The 24,627-nt window shown below is 32.3% G+C and overlaps 2 protein-coding genes across 2 annotated transcripts in view; both read left to right on the forward strand.

Annotated features, from left to right (window-relative positions):
- The first annotated feature begins 359 nt into the window (after positions 1-359).
- Positions 360-6,357, forward strand: LOC105257820 (poly(A)-specific ribonuclease PARN). Its single transcript, XM_011268694.3, has 12 exons — positions 360-630; positions 723-936; positions 1,143-1,421; positions 1,514-1,796; positions 2,225-2,346; positions 2,527-2,753; positions 3,003-3,072; positions 3,194-3,249; positions 3,437-3,523; positions 3,599-3,791; positions 5,935-6,014; positions 6,090-6,357. Exons 1-12 carry the CDS (start codon positions 612-614, stop codon positions 6,173-6,175), a joined length of 1,716 nt encoding a protein of 571 aa, XP_011266996.1. The 5' UTR covers positions 360-611; the 3' UTR covers positions 6,176-6,357.
- Positions 6,358-6,631: 274 nt separating this feature from the next.
- Positions 6,632-24,627, forward strand: part of LOC105257819 (protein cortex) — a 41,872-nt gene continuing 23,876 nt past the window's right edge. Inside the window, exons 1-2 of the mRNA XM_011268693.3 lie at positions 6,632-6,865; positions 7,394-7,511. Coding sequence (XP_011266995.1) covers positions 7,398-7,511 — 114 coding nt within the window. The 5' untranslated portion in view covers positions 6,632-6,865; positions 7,394-7,397. The remainder of the gene's footprint in view (positions 6,866-7,393; positions 7,512-24,627) is intronic.

Here is a 24,627-nt window from a genome sequence, read left to right on the forward strand (position 1 = left end):
TCAAGACGAAAAATAATAACAACGACGCAGTTCACTTTTACGTACGAAATTCTGTCAAAAAGATTTGTATTATAATATATTTAATTGTATATTTAATTGTATAATAATTTTTTTTTCATATGAAGACTAAATTAAAAATATTATTCGAAAAAAAAAGTTAATTTACACAAGAATAAATTTCGCTTACAGTATTATTCAAATTATACGTTCCTGACAATTATTACTGCGCATGCGCGATAAACATGGCTCGCCTCAAGATGCCATTACATTTGACGTGCGATAATTTTTGTTAAACGTATTCATTGGTTACCATTATAAGAAACTTTCGGAACTCTAGATAGTCTCTATCCTATAGCCAATCAATAATATTCGACTAGATCGTCGTACGACAAATGTAATGGCACTTTAATAAGACATTGGATGAGAACATCTGCGCATAAATTTGTATCACGGTATTTGTGTTACGCATATTTGTCAGTATCTATCGCAATGTTTACATAAATAGAGATACAGGTTATGTATGTATGAGAATTTATATAGATATATATATATATATAGTTTCATGTTTAAATTTTGCGTATGCATTAATGTGCGCATAAACGACGTGAACAATGGAAGTAACTTGTTTGAGTAAGTAAGCGAGGATACTTATAAACTTTATTTCTTCATGAATTATTTTCTCACTCTTTTTCACTTCATCAAATGTAACCTCCCTTTTCTAGACTTTCAGGATGTGTTATCTGAATTAGATAGCATCATACAAAATGCTACTTTTCTCAGTATCGATGGTGAATTCACCGGCCTTAATTCAGGCCCAGATGCTGGTCCCTTTGATACTCCGGCTCAATATTATGCCAAACTTCGAGCAGGATCAATGGATTTCCTGCTTGTACAGTTTGGTTTGTCCACCTTCACATATGACTCACAAACTGACAAGTAGGATTTATTATTTTTTTAATATTTTAAATATTACTTATTTAATTAAACTGTATTAATAATTTAATTAAAGGAATATATAAGAGAATATATATATATATATATCTAAAGGAATATATATTAAAGGAATATATAAGAGAATATATATATATATATATATATATATATATATATATATCGATAACGAGACATCTTTCTTCTTTTAGATATTTTCAACGTTCTTACAATTTTTATGTGTTTCCCAAACCTCTGAATCGTCACGCACCAGATTGCAGATTTATGTGTCAGACATCCTCAATAGCCTTTCTGGCGAATCAAGATTTTGACTTCAACAAACTTTTCAAGTATGGCATACCATATCTTAGTGCAAATGAAGAAGAGAAACTTGTTAAACGCCTGGAAGAAAAACAAAAAATCAAAGAAGAGTACAATCAAGCTTTGATTCCGATATCGGATAATGACAAACCTCAAATAGAGGAAATATGGTAACTATCTTTTTCAATTCAGAAAAGATGTTACATTAAAATTGCAATCACATACATTATTCATCAGTAAGTATGTAACATGTAAATTTTAGTTCTAGAATAGAAGATTTTCTTGCCTCGGATGCAGAAGAAATAACGATAGACAAATGTAATGCATTTATGAGACGACTGGTATATCAGGAAGCCAAAATTAGGTGGCCCAACAAAGTGAGAGTTGAAAGTAAAGTTGAAAATACATGGCACTGTCTTTCTATACAGAAAGCAGGCACCAAAGAGGAAGAGGAAGAAAAAGAGAATCAAAAACGTGAAAAAGAGAAATTGGAAATAAAACAGGCTGTAGGATTCAGCAGTCTTTTGAAAAAGATTGTAGAATCTGTAAGTATATATTTAACATGTGTATATATGTGTATACAACACACACACATACATATATAGTATGTTTTATTTATATATATGGATATGCAAAATTATCTTACAAGCAATTTTATAAGCATTATAAGAAAAAATTTTTCAAAAGTTTCAAAAAGTGATGTTATCTAGTTAGTTTAGTACAAACAATTCGTTCATATCTTTAATTCATATGAAATAATTATATATATCCACATAAATCATCCACTTTAATCATTAATACAATACAAAAATTATTATTGTTTCTTTTCTTTTTTAAATTATAACTATATGCAACATTTTACCATATTTCTTAAAAAACTAGACACTCGAAAAAGAAATACAAATCATATATAATGTCTTCTAATTATTGTAATTGTATGTAATGTTTAATTTATTTCAATTTCTTATTTTAGGAAAAGATTATAGTAGGTCATAACATGTTACTAGATCTATGTCACATTGTACATCAATTTTTTACACCTTTGCCAAATGATTACATAGAATTCAAGATTTTGATTCATAACTTATTTCCTAGGTAAGATGCACATATTTATATTCCTTGTTATTAAATCAAAAGAATATTTTAATCCTCTAAATATTATTTCCTAGTTTTTTTATATCTAAAGGTATTATAAAAGATTATTTAAAGATAGTACTGTTTATGTATATGTGTGAAATTTTTCGAAAGGACTTATCTTTTCTTTTTTTCTTTAAGTTTATTGGACACAAAAGTTATTTGCCAATCACAACAATTTAAAGAACACGTAACATCGTCGAATTTGAACGTATTATTAGACATTATGAGTAAATCTCCATTCTCTATTCCTGATGTGGAGCCTGTGGAAGGATATAGTTATTCAGTATCAACGGAAAAATCACATGAAGCAGGATACGATGCGTACATTACCGGATTATGCTTTATTGCATTATCTAATTATCTTGGTCAGTAATTACATCAGGTACAAATATCACAATCACGATGAGTAATATTTTCTTTGTCAATATTATCGGTCATTTGCAAAAATTATCAGTTGTTCAAGTAGAAGAAATATATTTTGTACAACAAAAAGTATATGTTTCTTATATCAATTTGCTTATATGAATGGATAAATGTATTAGTTATGAATAATTGCTTTGTTTAAATTTCTTGACTTTTGCCAATAAATATATATTAAATTATTGTTATTTTAGGCACACTGCAGAAGTCTAAAAATGCCACAGTACTAGTGGATTCTCCTTTGCTTAATCCTTTTCTCAATAAGTGAGTATTACATATATCAGAAGCTCTGAATAATATCTCATTTTTTATTCTTAAAAATCTCATATAATTGTTATTGTTTTTTTTATAATCTAATTATTTTCTTTTTTTCTTCTTTTTACAGACTTCCAATTGCAAGACTGAAAGACTTCCCATATGTGAATTTAGTAGGAAAAGATCGTAAGCATATCTCATTTAAAATTAGAATATTATATGTAAGTGTATATGCTCTCATTCAAATTAAAAGTATTATTTAAATTAATAAAATCAAAGAGAGGGAGAGAGAAGGAGATATTATCTTTATTTAGAGTAAATTTCAGAGAGAAATTGCTTACTGACATAAGTAATATAACTTTTTTTCTCTTAGCAAATCCTAGCAGAGATCACGTATTTCACATAACATTTCCAAAAGAATGGAAACACACAGATATAAGTCAACTTTTTAGTCCATTTGGTAAGTATTGTATCGATACAAATAAAACGGAATTAACGTTTAAATTAACTTCTATATGACAATTTTTGTTTACAGGTGGTGGTTATATTTCATGGTTATCAGACACGTCCGCATACATAGGTTTGTACCGTCGCGATCAGGCCAGTGTTGTGATGCAGGCTTTAGCCAAGCAGACTATCTGCAAAATACAAAAATATTCAAACCATCAAGCCTCTTTACAGACCGATGTTTCTCTCGAGGATCGTAAACGGAAATTGTCATCACCTGAGTGAGTTATAAGGATATACATTATATCACAGATTTTAATGCAAATCATTTGATACACGATGAAATTAAATTATCGGGTACTCCTGAATACATCGAGACAATTTTATTCAACAAAATTTGATATTTTTAAATGTGACTTTTTCTGCTTTTAAATTCTCCATAACTCGGTTGGGAGATACAGTTAGCATTTTCTAATATTTAAAAATACCGATTTGTACGCAAGAGTCGTATAAAATCTCTATGATAAATAAATGTGTATGTTTGCAAAATGTGCAATCTCGAAAATCGCACACATTGGAACAAAAATGAATAGTCTCCATCGTAATTTATTTTCTGCCGCGAGCTATCACGTTCAGTGAGATATATTAAACGCACGGATGAATAACGCGTTATAGCTCTGGTATGATCTTCTCAAGACGAAAAAGAGAGAGAAAGGGATAAGACCTTAGGCGGCCTCTCCTAGGATTTCCTGTACACGAGAGATTTGCATAGGGCTGTAGACCTTGTTCTGAATTAATGCACGCGACGCTCGCTACAGGCCTATCTCATCTTCTTGCTCTTTTCCTTTTCCCTTTCCCCTTCTGCTTCCCTTCACCCTACTTTGCCTCTTCCTCTTCTTTCTTCATGGTCCGGTTTGTGCGAAGTACCGCCGTCTTGCGAGCAACTAATATGTTTTATGGAAATTGTATTAAACGATGTGGAAAGTCTGAATTGTTTAAAAAATTGTTTTTTTATTTGTACTTTTTTTTGTTTTATTTTATTTAAAAAGTTATTTATTTTATATATTAAGGAATAAAAATATATAATTATTATTAATATAAAAAATTTAGTTGTATAAATTACAATTATTTTTATTCCTTCTAAAATTTCTAATTAATATAAAATTAGAAATTAATGAAAAATTTAAAAGGATATTATCAATTATCAAAATCGTATTATATTTATAAGATGTTTTGGAAAAAAATTTATTCTTCAAATAGCAATAAATAACTAATCATGCATTTAAAGCAGCGTTTATGAGAGAAAATCTTTAATAGGTAATTATAATTGTGTGCCGTGATCAATGTATCCAAGCACATGTTCCAATCAGCTGTCGTTAGCTGCGATCTTCGTTTACTGAACACGGCGTGTATATTTTTTGTAACCAACTACAGTCTTCCATCACATTGTAGTTACAACATTGCTCTTGCCGGGTAACACGATATTAATGAATCACCCGTGTGCTCGTAATTACTGCGCTCGTAAATTCCCTTTGCTATGTCACATGCATTTTCATGTGATACAAACATCAAATGATGAAGAAGCTATGTCACCGGAGACAAATTATATTTCTAAGTATAGCGAAATATAATTATTTTAAGGATACGAAATTTATATTACACTGATTTAAATTAACGTAAATTCACTGACAGAAATCTAAAATTTATAATCTTAATAAACATTCAATAAAAAAGTACAATAAACAATAAAATCATATCCGAATAAAAATTATACTAATTTATAAATTATCTTTTATACATACAAATCTTATTAAATAATATAAATTATAATAAACTATAAAATTATTAAAAAAAAACTTGTTAATAAAGTATTAATAAAAATGCAAAACCTTTTTAAATAAATATTTTTAAATTAAAATCTTTTTAAATTATTTTTCTCTTCAAAAGGAAAGTCGAAGTATATATTATTTTTTAGCCGCGCTATTGAGGAATAAGATACATTCCAACTCAACAAAATTAAATCTAATGAGAAACGAAAATCTTTAATTTATTGACGAGAACATAATCGAGAGAGAGAGAAGTTTCGATCAATCATGCATTATTGACATCGCATACATTATTCTCGAGAGAAATTTACTCGATACGCACGTGTCCGAGTTCGCGGAGCTATCGTTGCAATTTATGAATACGCAATATCTCGCCTGTGTTCGCGTTATACACGTGTGTATTCATGTAAATATAGAACCAATTGAAATAAAAAAACTAGAGATAATCTCTAGTGAATGAAACTCAAGTTTGTCGTGTATGTAATTATTGACATCTATAAATTGATTCATCGTGTATGAAATGTGTTATTATACATTTACTGTATGCGCACTAAAATAAAATTCATCCTCGTGACATAAAAAATTTATCGTTTTGTAGGAATACGGCCGTGAAAGGTAACGGAAAATCGACCACTAATGGAGCGAATACATCTGAAGATGGATGGCAAGTTGCTACTGGTAAGTGTTGTACATTTTTTATTTTTTTTATCTTTGCATTAATTAATATTCCGATTTTCGTTTTATGTATAAAAGGTAAAAGACGCAAGAAACGTAAAGATCAAGCGGCAGGTGGTGCAGCAAACAAAAAGGCTTTCGCGGAAGATAATTCTTGGAATTAGCTGTAGGAGAATTTTGGCTCTACGACTAAGGAAATGACATCAAATGTATACGCAAACATTCGAAAAAAAACGAGATGTGCTAAATATCAAAAAATATTTCGATTTTGGATTATGGAAAGATCTTTATGTCGACTATTAAAACGTCAACCCCATGTGTATATCATTATTGAAATATTTATAAATAAAAAAAAGATATTAATAAATCATTTATTTCTCTGGTAACATATCGTTTACATGTGTATCTATTGATGTACATATCACATTTCTTGTCTTATATTTATATTAGCTGAGAGAAGAAAAACAATTTGTTCTATATAGTTTGATTTTCTATAGATTTTACTAAACTGCCATTTATTTCATTTTATTCTTTATTTCATATTTTTTCCTTTACAAAACTTAACAATTGCAAATATCGTTATGCTTGTAAATTTTCACATATATATGATTATTTCTCAAGTTTGTATTTTTTCTTGAGTATAAACTTCATTAGTTTCGCAACTTTGTAATGTTATATTTGATACACTGTAATAGATGGTACATACATCTAACCGATAATTTTAAATAATATATTGACAGTTTTTCAACTAGCATTTGTGACTCGGTTGGCATTCAAGAAAGTATATTTTTGGCTGACACTTCAGTAGATAAACAGAATCGATGAGGTGTGCGTCGTTCGATCAAAGTCATAAGGTAATATCTTGGCAAAAGAAACGAGATAGTGTGATACATTACATACGCACAAAAATAAAATATTGTAAAATGAAATGTTTTAGAATTTTAAAACTTTATTCTCGCATAAGAGAGATTAGATTTGTTCGTTAAATATTATATCTTAAAAATCTGAATTCCTCAATTGTAATAAAAATACCTGAAATTAATAGTTGCAGAGATATAATTTTGTAAGAATTTATAAATTAATAGTTTTATGTAATTATATATTAAACACGTGATAAATAATTCACATTCTATTAACGGATAAGTGACTTAGAATATAATCTCATTGTTATGATGTTTTTATCTCATTGTTAGGATTTTTTTTAAATTTACATCTTCCGGCTCAAATCTAATATGAATTGTATCAATATCAATTAATAATGTCAATATATTATAACGCAATATTTTTTATCAAATATTTTTCATATTCCAATTTTAGCTAAGCTTAAAAATTGAATAATGCAATTACGATAATATTAATAATATACTTGTTTTATATTATAGAAAGATGAATAGATTGATGGATATCGAGGAACAGAGTCAAGATGCATCCAATGATACCCCCTTGCGCGGATATCATCCGAGATTTCGCAGAACAGAGCAGTTGGATATTACAAAACCGGTGAGTCCGATAATACCATCTTCCTTGTAAATTTCTCCTCCAGGTTGATGCGATGCGTTGGACTCCTTTGGGATTTCCAAGGGCATTGCGTTCATTGTGTATCGAGGCACATGCCGCATAGAAACCCCAAAGCTGCCTCAACAAATTAGTCTGCGTCTCATATTTCGCAATTATTAAATCGATATTAATTTTTATGTCGATATTTTCCAACAGATTTTATAATACGTTATGACATAAAACTGCAATGTATCCTATAATTAACAGTGAGATGTAAAAATTAAAGCTATTAAATTTTAAATTATATTTAATAAGCGAGCGATACAATTAATTACCGGTATTTCCTGATTGATATAGCGATAAATAATAATTAAGTTTATTTCGAGCTTCCTCATTTTTTAAACAACTGTGCACATAATCACGATTTCACCAATATAAATAATCCATCTTTGTTAATAAATTCGCAATTTAGATCACTGTTAATTTAACGATCCTCCGTGTATTTTTGTTTTGAAAAAAGGTCAAGTTTACTTCGTTTCGGAGAAATTGTAGAGCGCAAAGAAATTAACAAACAAAGACGGTTAGGAAACGCGAGGATTGACGGTTAGTAATTGCTGCGTGAATTATTAATTACGATTAGATTTATTGTACAAATCAATATTTTACCTTTGATCGTCTAAGATCGCTGTAAATGATCGATTATATATTATACACATGATTGAATACACATATGTACTAAGGGATGATGGCTGAGAGAGATGAGAAATCATAATTTAAAATATTTAAATATTTAAATATTTAAAATATTTTCAAGAATTATAAAGTTAACACATATAAGACACATATAACACATATTCTTTCTTCTCTTATATATATTTATCTATATATACTTTATATTATTTTCATATATTACGAAATGACATATTCTATATTTTGTTACAATTCGTCGTGTGAGTTTTTTAAATTAATAATATAGAGAAGATAATTTTAAATTAATAATATAGAGAAGATAGAGTGCGGCACTCTTCAAAGACAAATCATCCGTATGATTGTAAAAATCCAAAATGGATATCTTTCTCAGTTATAATACCCTTACTCCCAAGATGCGACACATGACATGAGAGAGCGACTTTAATAGCCTCCAGAGGTGGACGTATATTTATTGCGTAATTAAAAGGCTTAAGTTACCATCATTCATTTCGAAGAGATGGACGTCTCGCTTTAAGAGTTAATCGAATATTCCGCCGACGTTCCCTTTCGATCGGTCGGTGAGGTGGTCGTCCCGCTTAGGCCGAGAATAACTTGGGACTTAGCAGGCCAGTAGGATTCAAACGCAGCCACCACAGGACCACTAAGGCCCAAATCATCCCCAACATTTCCCGCTCTTACATCCGCCGCGTAAGACGCGTGGCATCTGAAAATATTTCAAAAATAATTATTGACTCATTTTTTGCTATTCGCAAAATATTTTCGAGAATTTTATTATGCTCGTCATTTCTTTTATAGAATTTTAATTGATGGAAATTATATTGTACAGATTGACAATTAAGAAATATTAAAACTATATTCGCAGCTGTTATTTAAGAATAAATGGATAGAATTAAAAAGGCAAATTATTTTAAATGCAGGAAGTCGATCAATTTACAGTACAAAAATTAGATGAAGCAATTTGATGAGAAAATTTTAGAATTAAAAAAAATACATATAAAAACAATAGAGAGAGGGCAAAATTTGATTATCAAATTATTTTGTATAATTTTTGTATTATATGTAAAAAAATTGTACAGGTTTCTTTCAATTTTTTTTTTAATTCTGTCTTATTTTTAAATAATGGGCGAATAATTTCAAACAAGTTTCTAGTTATCATTCCACTATTAGGTATATAACTTTATTAATATTAAAAAATTTTTATATATACGAAGTACGAAATCACTGAATGTCTTTTTAATAATAGATTCTAATGTTTAGATTTCTACTCAACGAAAATATCAAAGGATATCAATTTTTGCTATTACATATTTTTATATAATATAATTAAAATTCTATTAAAATAAACTCCTGAAATTAATTAAAGAAAAAATCTACCTTTGTTAATTCTGTAATTTTACGAAGTGTTTAGCTTTTTTTTTCAAAAATTATGCTCGAATTGACCAGAAAACCTGTTATTAAAAAGATATTCGATTTGAGACTCTGTATTTATAATTTATAATTACGTAATCTTAGAATTATTACTTAGATTTTATAAACACTTGAAAAAATGTTTGTAAAATTCGTCATTTATATGCCATTAATTTTTTTATATAAAATATATATTTATATTTATATATATAGTATTAAATATAAGTTATATATAATTTTACAAACGTTCTAAAAAATTTAGAGTATATTTAGCAAACAAATTTTTAGAAGAAAATCTTTAAAGTGAAAAATCGAGCTACTTTTTTAACCCGATCTTTTTTATGACTTCCGCAAAGTGGGACGTTTTTGCTGATTTATTATGTATTAAAATGTGTCGGAAGCGTTTAACAACCGTCCGTCGGCCTCGAGATTCTGTTCGCCTCATTCATTACGTTAAGTACCAGAAGTGCATCTAGTCATCCTCAGTGATTTTATGCACGCCATGAAATAACGGGTGTGCCGGAAATGTTGTCGAGAGAACGAGATAAAAGGTGACTGCGTGAAGATGCACACGAGATATTCGCGGTCGGTATTTGCGAAATAAACGAGACGAAATATCCAGTTTTAGTTTTTTGTGTCATTACAACCTCATTGGCGAATATGAAAGATTGAAAATGAAAGAATGTATAATTTATTAAATCTTCTGCTTAATTAATTAAAAAGATAATTCACGTGCATTTTCTCAAAATCATTTATTCATGAAATTTCATTAAATATATTAATTACTGATTATATATTTATTTTGAAACTTATAGTTCATTTTATTATTGTAAATTCATTGTTTGTGGTAAAAATACTTACGTATTTCATTCGAATTAATTGCATATGTATTTGAATTATCGGTTAATATACAAAAAAGAGATAAAAAAGTGAGGCAACAAAAATTAGAGCTCTTGCAATTGAACAAGCCTATATATATGTGTTTAAAATCCTTATAATATAAGTTTTTAATTTAAATTTTATTTTAAATATATTAATCAACATATATAATTATTATATATTTTAAACATATTAATCAACATATATAATTATTTGCAAAGAATAGGGATCTGTAAACATTTAGCAAACTTTTGTCGATTTATAAAAATGTTTAGCTTAAATTGAGTATCCAAAATATTGATAACAATTAAAAAGATAAAGTAATGTGAGATATCACGCACTTTAATGAGTTTATAAAATAATCTTCAAATAAAATTTACTTTCTTAATAAATTCGTACAATCTATTTAAAAAAAAAATAAAACATTTATCCTTAAAAAATACTTAAAAGGTGTGTCAATCTCAATATTCTAATAAGCATGATTAAAGCGAGCTTGATGTTTTCCGCCATTTTGTGGCCTAACATCTGTGGCAACTTGTTCTCGAATCCAATTAAATTTCTTGAAAAACAATCAAGATATTTCAGTCGAAAGCGACTGGAGCATCACAAGCGGATGAGTCGAACGATTAATTTCAGAGATCACCTATCCCGCGCGTACGATCGAATTCTGAAATTAGTGTGTAAATGGGACGGGCAAATCGATGGCCGAGCGACGTGTCGATCCGCATTCCCGACGTATAATAGTCGGCGCGGTGATTCGCGTGGGTGTCTCGTGCGAAGGGTCGCGCGCGCATAATGTCCATGTGGGCTACCGTGCGACTCTTTCGCGCATTTACAATTCAATTTATACACGCGGGACGAGTACTTTGGAAACCGGAATTAGTCCGGCGGAATCGTCCCCGGGGAACATAAAATATTGCCTCCATCGGCGATACAACGATATACAACGTTCCGATCAAATAAGCGACAATTCTGAAGCCGGCTCCATCCGCCCCTGCTACGATGTCCTTGACGTATGAACGAGCAAAAATTGCGCGCGGGGCATCCGCGGGGGTGAAATCGATGTCGGGCATGTGGTAAGCGAAGAGCATCGTTCACGGATCAACGTTCTCGCGTTAAAAAGCGAAACCCTTGATCCGGCCGATGCGTTCGTCGCGTCTCTATACTCACTCGCTCTCTCCTCTCCTCTCCTCTTCTCTCCTCTCCTGGCTGCGCCGCGTGCACGTGCGATGCATCGACGTGCTTCCGCGTCTTGTACGCAGGTGCGAGGCGCGCATCGTCGAGCTCTCATTTCGTCGTCGTGCTTGACGCTCGATGCCTCGACGTCCCGCGAGACGAAGGAAACCGCGGCGGAAGTAAGGACGGAAGGAGGGTAGGGAGGAGCAAGAGAAGAAACTCGCGCGGAGATGTATGTATATTAAAGCCTCCGGACGCGCGCCCGAGACGAGACGAGACGAGACGATACGCGGTTTCTCTCCTCGCGCGGAGAGACACGCACACCACTGATCCGGGTCCGGAACTTTTTCGACGCCGCGCCGCGCCACGCACGCACAATATTTTTGCGCCGCGTGCGTACGTGCGTGCGTGCGTGCATGCGTGCCGTGCGTACGTACGTACTGTCCGTCTCTTTTTTCGACCTCTCCCGATGATGGAGGGAGAGAGCGGAAAATCGATCGAGCTACGACCCTTCTTCTTTTACCGAGCCTCGATAGCAGAAAAGTGGCGGACCACACCCTACGACCTATCGTGACGCTTTGCCGAACGACCGACCAGTCAGGCTTCGTCTTTCCGGACCTAAGGGTGGACCCTTCGCCCTTTGTGAATTCAGCCGCCACGGCTAGGACGGGGGTTGAGAACCGGAGGAGGCATGGTTACGCCGCGTAAAGGGAAGAAAGACGAGGGCCGGAGATTAACCCCCTTTTTCCCGCATAATCTTCCTCTCTAATCGAAAGTAGCGTTGTTTGCCGAAAAGGAGGGATTTCGAGTTTTTATTTCGTATAGAACGCGCGAGACCGAGTGGAAAAATCCTAGCCTAGGATCAGATTCAATTTTGAACAAAAAGAGGATCCTAATAAACGTGTATTGGACGATGTTTTTTTTTTTGTTAAGAATTATTGCGTTAAAAAAATATATTTCTTATTTCTCGTACAACGCGATCGAATTTGTTATCCTCTGGACACAATTCCAGTCAATAATAAATATATGTATGAAAATTTTCACGCGAGAAAAACAAGACAATATTCGCGAGAAACGTGATACAAATTAGTACAATTTTGAAAGAATTTGGAGAAAGCGTTCTCTAAAATATGCGAAATATTTTTCTTTCAAAAGTTGAATTTTTTTCATCCATTTTTTACTTTCTCTTTCGATTGAAATAAATGGTCTAAACAAGGCAAGGATAGAGATACAAATTGCACACATTTTGGCAAAAAAATTCAAACTTGCTCATTCTTAATTAGACGAGTCACGCTCGTAATTAAATCAATCGATCCTTTTCCGGACAATAATAATTAGTAAATTATCGGAATGCGTAAGGTTTGATGTTTGTTTCGATCAGGAATTTTCATTGAAATTGTTGCCTTTTATCCTTCTAACAGTTAATAACAGTTTTTAAAATATTTGGGAATATTCCACACTAAATATTTTAACAATTTTATTTCTTTAAATGTCAATGTTGATGCGATTCTTATCAGTTTTTTCTATACAATCGCATAGAAACAAATTTTGTAATTTAGCTTATTATAAATTATAAAATTACAAGCTCATTTTAAATATTGCTTTATAATTCGAGACAAAATTCAAAATAGAAATTTATTTATAATTTTTATATTTGTATTTTTAGCTGCAAAATTACAATTCTATCTATCTTTATATTCTTTTTTCTTAACACTGGGATAATGGGAACATGGGTTTAGTGGATTAACATATCTGAACAATGTTTTTTTTCTTCTCATGTTCAGCTGGATATTGATCGATGCTTTTTACTGAGTAAGCTCTTGCTGAATTTTAATTAAGGCTTGAATAAAATCAATTCTTTTGACAATTTCAACATGATTTTTAATAATACGATTTACGCAAGTAATGTAATTTATGAACTTTTATGAATGTAAATTATAATTTGTGGTCTTTTTTTATTGAACAATTAAATTATAATATTATTTCTTAATTGGTGAATAGATTTTAAAAAATGGTAACAATCGGATCGTGGATCGTCTTTAGAAAAAATACATAAAGATCGAAAAATATGATTTTGCAGAGTATTTCAAAGATTTTGACGCCATTCTGATTATTTGAGATTTTCTTAAATATACTCAAAAATAACTTCATATGACTTAACATCTCTCTCTCTCTCTCTCTTGCCTATTTTAAAATAAAAATTCAAGAGTATATCGCTCTTATAAAATTACATACACATATATAATTTTATAAATATAAAATATGCAATATACATATAAATAGAAATATATAAAATATATAAATAGAAATTTGTCACGAATTATAGACCGATAAAATGATTTTCATCATACAAAACACACTTTCAAAAATATAAATGCGAGTGTAGTGGAGGCCGTGCATATATACGGGAGGTATAAATTTCGCGATTCGATCGACCTACGTGAGATAGCACGATTACACAAATCGCGATTTGCAAGTCTACAATCTGAAACTGGTACATCGTACTGAACGGGGGAGAGGGATGGCGCGGGTTAAACCGTCAGGATCGCGTGCAAACGTTTGGACAGATTTCATTTCGTTTGCCCTGTTCATTCGCTCAAACCGCTTCTTTTTTTACGCATTCGCGGCGAGATCGCCGGTGGTTAGAAACAATGGTATGCTCATACCACGCCATTGCGATCGTTGAGCGTCAAGCCGCACTATGTATCGCGTATTATCTCTGGCGTGCCAGAGGGGCAGAGCGAGTCGGACGAATTATCATGGTAATCACAGAACGGTAGCCGCCGGTTACCAAAAGGTCAGACCGATGCCACGAGATTGCGGCGTGCAGAGAAAAGGTACATCGAGGTGGACACTATCCACCGTCAGGATATCTCGCCTTGGATCTCCGTTTCGAGCTAGAATTCGACTTGCCTCGCGCGCGATTAATTCACATTTTGCAATCGGATTCTATAATGAAGATCGATTCGATCGGCGAAGAAAAATTCGCCGCACAATTTACCGATAATAGCCCATCATCTGTCAGTAGATCTTTTCTTTTGATTATAGACGAACGTATCTTGATTCGATTGCAAAGTTTCTATTTCTCAATCCGAGGGTAACCGAGTCGAAATTTGTCTCTCTTATTTTCAATCTCAATTTGCAGTTTAACATCTGTCTTGATAATTTGGACAGTCGGATTGTTTTGAAACTGTTTAATTTATAGTTTTGCCGGAGGAAAACTCCTCTTTTAAATTTTTAAGAAGTACTGCATCAAAGTAAAAAATTTGAACTCAATTCTTATGTAAATTAAGTCCATCGAAATTCTCTAGAATTTAAAAAGAAAAAATTGAGAATGAAGATAAAGAAAAAATTCGACTCGGACTAAAATTTATAATTTTATGTTCAACGAAATATTATCATTTTAAATTTTGAGTGCTATTTATTTTAAACTTCACTGACTTATATACATTTTGCTTAAAATTGATTTCAAATTTTTTAAAAATCTTCAAAATCGCAATTTAAGTCCATTTTTGACGATCTATAATTCGCGAAAATATAATAGAAAATTTTATTTCTAATTCTATCGCGTATTTTCTCACGTGTGTTTCTTGATACGATTTTATATATATGTGGGGTATTTCTTAATAAGTACGAAAAATTTTAGGAGATGATTCTTTGTTGAAAATTAAGAGGGTTTTTCATATGTTCCTACATCCCTCCTTGTGGAGTTACACTCCTCCAAAAATGATAAAAATTAGATTTTTATTTTTTTCTCAAATTTGGAACCAGTTAAAGAAATGAAATTAGGTAGATATTTTCTACTAGTAAAAAGGTTATTTATTAATATTTTTTTCAGCCTTCAATATTGTTATGAGGGGATGAAACTAGCAACCCCTATTCAATTTTTTATCAGAACTTTTTAATGTTTATATGAAAAACCTCCCTTAATTTTCGACAAAGAATCATCTCCTAAAATTCTTCGCATTTATTAAGAAACAATCTGTATATGTGTGTGTATGTGTGTGAATATTTTACTTTAAATATTTTAAAAAAATTATAGATCGTCTAAAAATTGTTTCAGTCTTGTTTTATTGCCTTTTCGTTCAATTTCGTTTCATTGTGCAAAGAAAATAAGACTCAGCCGAATCGAGAACCACTGCGCGCCTCTCGAGATAAGAGAGTCGTGATCCCGAGAGTAGCGCGGAGTACGAGAGAGATACGCATCTAGTATGCTCTGAATTAATAAATAATAATGCAATATTTTGTTGTGCTCGTGCACGAACAGGTTCGACCTACCGGTCAACTGCTTACCGGATCGGTCGCGCTTAGACGATACGTGCCTCTTATATCTCGCGTAAGATCATATCGTCTGAATATCAATTCGAGGAAGATCATTATGTAGAATTTTATGTATATGATTTTAGCGATACAAAATTTTTCGAATTTTTATTTCTTTTCCCGCTTGAAAGATATCCTCTGGCATTCAATCGAGAAAAATTTACGAAAATAGAGCCTTCTTGTCCGAATCGAAATTTTTCTCCTACTTTTGATCTCACGATTTTTACAATATTTTAACATCTTTTAATTAGATTACTCTCTTTTAAAACTATTTGACTTCTACAATTTTATCGGAAGATCTTTTTTTTAAACCTTCAAGTAAGAAATTGTTCGTTTATTGTCTATTTGAAGTAGAAAACTTAGAAAAATTTAATTCTTATATAAATTAACATCTATCAAAATTCTATAAAATTCTAAAAAATCTTGTTAATACAAAATATGTTAATTTTAATTTTATTTTAAAGTCCATAAATATGAAAAAATAAATGCAGATTTTTGACTTGAACAGCGCGTTTTCTCCCTCTTCAAAAAGATATCTTGAAAATTACATATATCGCATGTTTTTTAGAAACCAGTTAAAGATCGTTGATATAAAATTTGTATGACAATCTAATATATAATCGCGTATAAATTCTCCCTCATATAAGTTCTCTCGACGATCATAATGCGCACCACGCTATACGGATGAAACTCTCGAGGCGATAAAACGCGTATTCCATCCAACATCCGAACGCAATATCCCGGAGTAGTACCGTGACGTTATTCCGATCAGGTTCCGTCGAGGATTCCTACTAAAATGTTGCGCATCTACAACGATCAACATTGCATTTTCCAGGATTTATCGAGAAATGTTTCTCTCGTAAATAGTGTATTATCACTGCAAAGCGGTGAATAGTCATTTGATAATCTCAGTTACAAAGTATGGCACTGCAAATCTCATGAAAAGAATCAGTAGAGATTGTGATAGTCACTCAATAATATTTTAAAATGCGTCTTATATATTCCTGGGCAAAATTAACACATAATTTTTTTTCACTTTTTTTTTAAAAGCTGATATTTAAATTTTAATGAAAAGTTTTAGAGAAAAAGTGAAAAAAATTATGCGTTAATTTTGTCCAGGAGTATTAGTATATATGTATAAGATAATCTTTGTTTAAAGAAGTATCTGAATTTTTTCATCAAGAATTTTGTTCATTTTTTAATGGATTTATCATTTTTATGAATTTATCATATTTTGAGAGTGAAAAAGTGTAATACATATATGTAATTCTGAATTTTTGTATTGTAGTTATACATTGTTTCATTCCAAATATGTATGTGTAGGACTTTTCTCCAAAATAATAAAATAAATAAAAAGCTTTGAAAGCTACATCTTGCAAACATAATATGTAATCCTATTATTGATTTTTTAGTGAAATTTGTCATAATTAGTGAAATAAAATAATAAAGTATCAGTGAAATAGTCACTGATCTTTTGATGAAATTTTGTGTCATTGTTTCGAGCGGTGATATTTTCAATAGAGCATTTTTTTGTTATTATACATGCTTTTCAGAAATAAACACTACAATTGGAATATTACTGGCAAATATAATTACAAATTTTTGACAACACGATGCAGATAGAAATATGCTCGTTGTTATGCTTATTATTTCTATAAAATGACAAAATTGTCTTTGGAATCATTTTCAAAATTCTGAATGAATTTTTATTTTAAGTATTTCTTTAAAACTAATACATTAAACGAGAGAGAGAGAGAGAGAGAGAAATTAGTATGAAGTTAATATCTTTTTATATTTTGTTGTTTCAGTATTCGATGGAGCGAGATCCTTCTTTATATTTCACTGTAACTTCGGAGGATCGCTTCGCTCCTTGATCAGCGTTTCTCTTTATTATCAATCTTTTTATAAATCTTGAATTCATATTATCCGTCGAATCGATATTGGTTGCTGAAGAATGACTGATAAAATTAATTCGCTGATTTATGACATTTACTCATCTCTATCTTCTCATCCCTCAAATCAGCTATTTCTCCACGTTGTTTCTCACTTTAATTGATATTGCGGATGTAATGTGTAATCTTTTGTATTTTTATTTAAATTTTGCTTTATATAAATAGAGTTATATCTCTCACTACTTTTTTATTACTTTCGCATGCATTCGTATATTGCATACATTTATTATTATATTTACACTATTATCTTAGAGTATTCAATCTAATTTTTTTAGATTAATTTTTAGATTTTTTGGATTAATAAATTAATCCAAATAGTAGCTTTAAGCATAAAAGCGCAATATTATTGCTGATATTTCGCTTATTGATATGCAATCTTCTTTTTATTTATATCTTTGTTGTATGCTACGCTTTTCTCGTGTACTCAAAGTTATTATTATTATGTAAAAGCAACTGCGTTTCGATAGCGTATAAGGAATATCGAGGTTCTCTCTAATGGATCTTGAGCTTGACAACGACACGCGGCTTCTGGGTGCGTTACAAGCATAAGAGAACGCTGCATAAGTACATAAACATCCGCGACCAACTAGCTATTGGAAAAGAAAAACGCGCTCGTCTCTCTCTCTCTCTTTTTCTCTTTGTCTCTCTCTTTCTCTCGGACAAACCGTGAGGATATCGTATATTCGTTATCTTAGCTACTATCTCCTATCGCCTTATCTTAACTACCCATCACAAGTATATTCGTGCGTTCTTTCTCTTACGCGATATGTTTCCAAGGGTGATACTTGAACCAGCATCGGGAGAACGTACATTATTGTAGGTATGAATGAAATGCATATATAACGCGCGAAAAAATTTGCGATCGTAATAATCTACGAAGCAAATATACGAACTTGTTCCTGAAACGTCCTTTTGTATTCTTGTCTAATAGAACGCCGGGGATACGCAAACGATAATTAAGTTAAATGAAACGCATAGCTTTATCGCGAATTATTCGCCGGTTCAGGTGCATCGCACGTATATCGAGGGGCGATAAATGGTAAGAGTGGGCTCCGCCCATGCTTGACTACATCTACCGTGTGGAAGCCGCATCGTGAATTATGACTGCTCCAGGTGAATTATAACGTGTACCGCGCATACCAGAATCCACACGTGTGTACCGCGCCATTAAGGCGCGCTCGCGGCTCTTATAAGCGACACAATGTAGTTCCTCTCCTGGATATCCTCCTTTCAATTCAACACTGGAGCATTTTATCGCGATAATCTCTCTCACGAGTGCGAAATGTCGCGCTGGAAGGTCACTCGAATCGCGTTGCATCCCACAATAAAGAACATTGTTGTAACATTACAGCAATATTGCAGCAACGTTGTAATATTGCCGCAATATTGCCGCTTCTTTTCGAGGAGGAAATTCGACTAGAAATTTTTTTCTATTACAATTGTACTTTGATACCTTGAGCAATCAGCTCGCTCTCGTTTGAAATTATTTAATCAATAATTTTGCCTAAACTTCCAAGTATCTCGAAATCCTTTAGAATCTATAAAGGGGAACATGCCGTCCTCGACAAAGAGATACATTTATTTAGGGGGAAAAAAAGGATTGAAATTTCCGCAAGTCTGTTTTTAGCGAGTCTCGCAAATTTCAGACATTCGTAGGAGGTTATTAACGCGAGGAGAGGCTGTAGGTTGCCGTAAACATACGTACATGACGGCCATATATCAAAATCAGCGACACGATGCAATGCAGCGCGTTGGACCGAGAGGTCACGAGTCGGCCAGGCGAGTCGTCTTGGCGTAGCTTAATCCGGTTAACCGTGGAGGACCTATATACGGGCTTATGACAGACAAGCGGGACGGAGTTTGTCACAATTATTGACCGCAGTCTCAGCGTGCATTAGTGCTGAATTGTATAAATAAAATTGTGACAAACGTTCTCTTATAATAATTTTAAAAAGTCAATGTAAAACAAAGAATGAAACGCGCCTACTACTTGTATAAGTAATCCTCTTTTAATCTCTACTTTTCTGCCCATTTTCAACTTCCATTTTTTCATTTATATATTCGTTTTCTCATTTATTATCTCGTTTATATATTCTAGAATAATAGATTTAATTTATATAAAATATAAATTCTTATACTACTTTATATCTTAAATAGATAATAAATAGTTTCTCACTTTTTTAGAGGCTTAAAAGAAGAGCTTCCGAACAAAAGTGCAGCATAAATAGTTTCAAGAGAATAATCTGACTTTAAAGTAAAGTACCATCTATCACGATAGATGTTAAATTAAAAATTGAAATTGGAAATCGTACAAAGTAAGAAAATGATTGGAAATGGAGAGAAAACGGAATCTCTCGCAGCCGTGAAACGCTCGTTGCCCTATGACATTCGGCGGTGCTATCACATAATCAAAATAGTTATAGGATCGAAAGTTGATTGTGGGGCAGCTGTAGGGTGCCTTTGGCGCAGGCACGCCTGACAAGATGGAGTTTGTTGTTCAACAACTCCCCTCTTACGTGAAGGAGAGACGCGAGACGTATAATCTGGCGAAATCACGTTGGATTGATTCCTGACATTGACCGCTCGTCGATTCAACCTCGAGTCTCCCGCTTAATAGAAAGAACCCGCGGCAACAGTTTGACATAGGTAATCGGACCGTTCAATACATTGATCAAAAGGCGAACGGGATTTCACGTAAATTTCTTTTTTCCCTCTCGCTTTAACACACAATCCCTTCTCCGTTTTCGTACGCGATCGGAAGGAAATCTCTATCTGAGATAGTTGAAAAATTCATTCTTTGAAAATACTGCAAAGGAAATTGTTTCTCAAACGTCTGTTTGAAACGTCTAGATAAAAAGTGCTCCATTAAATTTCTCGAATTTTTTTTACTCGAATCGGCCGGATATCGTTTTCCGGCAGAATGCTTGTAATAATTATAACGAGATATCGGAATGCGCGATAAGGCTCCTCAAGTTCCTTTACGTTCGTGTATGCAACATGCGCGATGCTGGAAATCGAGACTCGACGCGACACCCGATACACTACGGTAAACGAACACCAAGTGCGCGAAGCCAAGTACGGGGTCATTAATTATGCAATTAATTACCACCTAATTACCAGTGTCTCCTCTCTATATCTTGTGTTTCGTACCTGCCTGATTACACTGTTATAAAACGTCCCGCTATTTCTTCTTCGTCCACAACCAGAGAATAAATGACTCTGTGTAAAAAGCGCCATTTTATTATACAGGGTGTCTCATAGAGATCAATTTTGTCCAAAAATAAGCATCTTCTTCCATTGCCAAAATGCATTGCTTTCGAGCTATCTTATTTTTCAATTGTATCATTTCCTTGTAAAAATCTAATTAGATCATCTATATAAATTATAAATATTGTTTACTTTGTTTATATTAAGGTCGGAAAACATATTTTGTATAAAGAAATTATTTAACGCCAATTCGAATAAGATTGAATCGTTTCAAGCGTTTTATTTTACAAAAATGCAAATTCTAAAAATAAAAAATAAAAGAATATAACAAATGTAAATTAAAAATGTAAATGTAGATTTGATTATAACGGAAATATTAAAATTTTTACACAAAGAATCAGTAAAAGCACTGTACTGATAAAGTCAAAAATATAATATCTTGAAAACAATGTATTTCCAGAAATTTTCCAAAGGAAAAAGATGCTTATTGTTTGACAAAGAATACACATGTATTTATTTTATATAGGTTACCCTTTTGGGGAATAGTATTCTTTTATTCTTTCTTCAAAAATGTTCGCTTTCTACGTAACTTTTTCGATACAGTCGAGATTTAATCATGACGCACAGAAAAAAATACGTATCAAATCAAAACTTATATACTTAAATTAACGCGTTCATTGTTTCGTATATACGTAACAATCTATAATCTTCTTAGAAGAAATTAATAATTTGAAATTTTAACAATATTATAGTCTTATTTCAATATTGTAATTGTCATCTCAAGAATATATAATTATTTAATTTTACTTTAAGAAAATTATAATCTTTGATTTAAAAATGTTATTTTCTATCTGACATTATTTCCTTTCATTCAAGAAAATTAAAAATCTTAAATCAGGAATATATTTTTTTTGATTGAACTATATAAAATGGCTTCATTTACCCAAGCAATTATTCAAGCAATTATATTTTTCTTTAACGCAATATAATTTCATTTCAAGATTTCCATCTTAAAACTAAATATATTTTCAAAATAAGAATATCCTTTTTTTCTATGTGGACGATCTAGAAATATCCTCGACAATGTGTCAAGATTCCGAGTTTCAAATTTGTTGTAATTTCACGTACGAAGCGTTACATCCTTTGGTAAATACTATTAATCCGACCACTACTTGGAAATTTATCTGGCCATCACCCGATATAAAGTGCCGAGTTGGCAAGTAAATGCAAACCTATTTACTCGTCATGCAGATGACCGGTAGCCGTCACATCTTTTTTTTTTCAAGCTGAGTTTCATTACGGCGATAAATTACGGCGAAGAGCGAGGAATTCTTTCGAATGGAGGAAACGAAGCAAGTCGTTGTCTGTCATGTACGTGTTATTATACAAGCGTATTAAAATCACGGTCTTCTCGGATTTTTAGTGGTTCGACGGTTGTCACGCAAGAAACCTACCCTATAAAGATACAAAAACGCACTTCAACACTCTTGAATCGCGCGATGAATGTGAGGGAAATTCCAGTGTCGTATGGAAGTAAAATTTATCATTACGCAATAAAACGATTGCTCTTAGGATAATATTAGAATCGAATCTCTTTGCGCAATGTATTTTTAGAAACAGACCAAGAAAATTAGAAAAATCAAGATCTTGTATTCTATACAAGTCTATAAATACATTTATTTTACACGCGTCTGAAGCCGAGAAAATGGTATCGCGTTTCTTAGATCTCTGGTCATTCGAGCGGAACGAGACCGCGTGTGTATTCGGGTGCGAAAGCAATTAGCAATTAAGAATTGCGGTGACACGATCGCAAGTCTATCCGTTATAGCAAACACCTAATGAGTGCAATGACAACGGTTGTTATCGCAATCGGTTAATTGCGCGTTCAATCAAACTTCTTGTGCGGGATATTGATAGGTCGTTTTCCCCCTTCATTAAACAATTTTCTTAAAGAGAAGATTGCGTGTAATAGTACACTTTTCAAGATTTTCATCGTGAATCGTTCGCGTAAAATGAAAATGCAAAGAGAATTACTCAAAAATTATTGATTTTATTTGTAGACTGTTATAAATAAAAAAATGTATGCGCGCGCGCGCGGAACAGCTGATTGTCATAATAATTTAAATATTAATTTACGCGTTCGGATTCTGATTGGCTCTTCTCTCGACTCTTGCCGATATTGAATGGAGGAATTTTTCTCGTTTTCCGTTTGATGATGAAAATCGCTGAAGCAAAACGATTCGAGATAATTTAATGATATCGATGTACATGTGTACGCACATTCGTGATAAATCACACGTAAAATGTCATATGGTGCATATAAATAATCTACGTTGTAATTTATATCACGCCAGACACCGGCTACATTGTAAAAGAAAGTATGTAAAATTACACGAACAATAAGATGTAAAATCGATGATGATCTTACATTTATTGCTCACGTAATTCCGTAATATTTTTTTTCAATATAAAACCGAAGACAGCCGGAGCGATTGAACTTATGGATCACCGCTTTGCCGCACGGACTTTCTTCGCGATTAACCTCGGCTTTTAACCGAGACCCGGCTACGCCTCGCATCATCCTACACATTGCAGAGAGCAGTCTGAACCCCATGACACAGCACGACGGATATTTTCTTAACCGTCGACGATATTAACTCGAATCAAATTATATTTCCTAGAAGACTCGTAGCGCGAATAAAATATAACGTAGATAAGTTTGCGAGCATTTTTGCCTATTTTTTTCCGAAGGTAGAAAAAAGAATCGCAAAAGCCGCTCACAGGTATTGATCCGAAACACGTATACACTTTTCTGGAAGGCGTTCGTATATCGAGAATTTTGAAACTGAATTCCATGGATAAATATGATAATGAATCGGAATAAAATAATAAATAATCTCGCAGTTTTTCGAGAGAACGAGAAAGAATATCTCGTCGGCCAATGGAAGCTTGCAAGTTAGTGACACCAATGTTACAATTATTAATCGAGGCAATTAGCGGTACCGCTGGTTAAATGTCAAAATGTCGGTGCTCCGTTCGCCATGATATCGCGGAATGCGAATGGCCTTACAAAGTATTAGCTTCACCGACGTCATTCTGATTTTTCAAAGTACTACATTCCTCGATTCCCGATGCATATTGCCTTCGTCGCAAATTAAAGCTTAATTAAATTCTGTAAAAAAGGATTTATTGTAAAGATTTATTTATTTTTTATTTTCATTATTTTATTATTATTATTATTTATATAATACTGCATATTTTATTGTATTGAACAAAAATATAAGATATTAATTTGCGAGAAGTCGTTTGTTAAATTGCATCACTTTTACGTTTCAAGATAAACCTCTTTTCTTTCCGAAAAGTAAATATTTTTCAATCATACATCAACGATTTTATATTTACGCTTTACCGGTTACGTTTCATAGTTTTAAAATGATTTATGCTTAGAGTATGCACGTTATGCTACT

The sequence above is a fragment of the Camponotus floridanus genome, unplaced genomic scaffold, assembly GCF_003227725.1.
Source record: "Camponotus floridanus strain SB8 unplaced genomic scaffold, Cflo_v7.5 scaffold23, whole genome shotgun sequence".
Lineage (NCBI taxonomy): Eukaryota > Metazoa > Arthropoda > Insecta > Hymenoptera > Formicidae > Camponotus > Camponotus floridanus.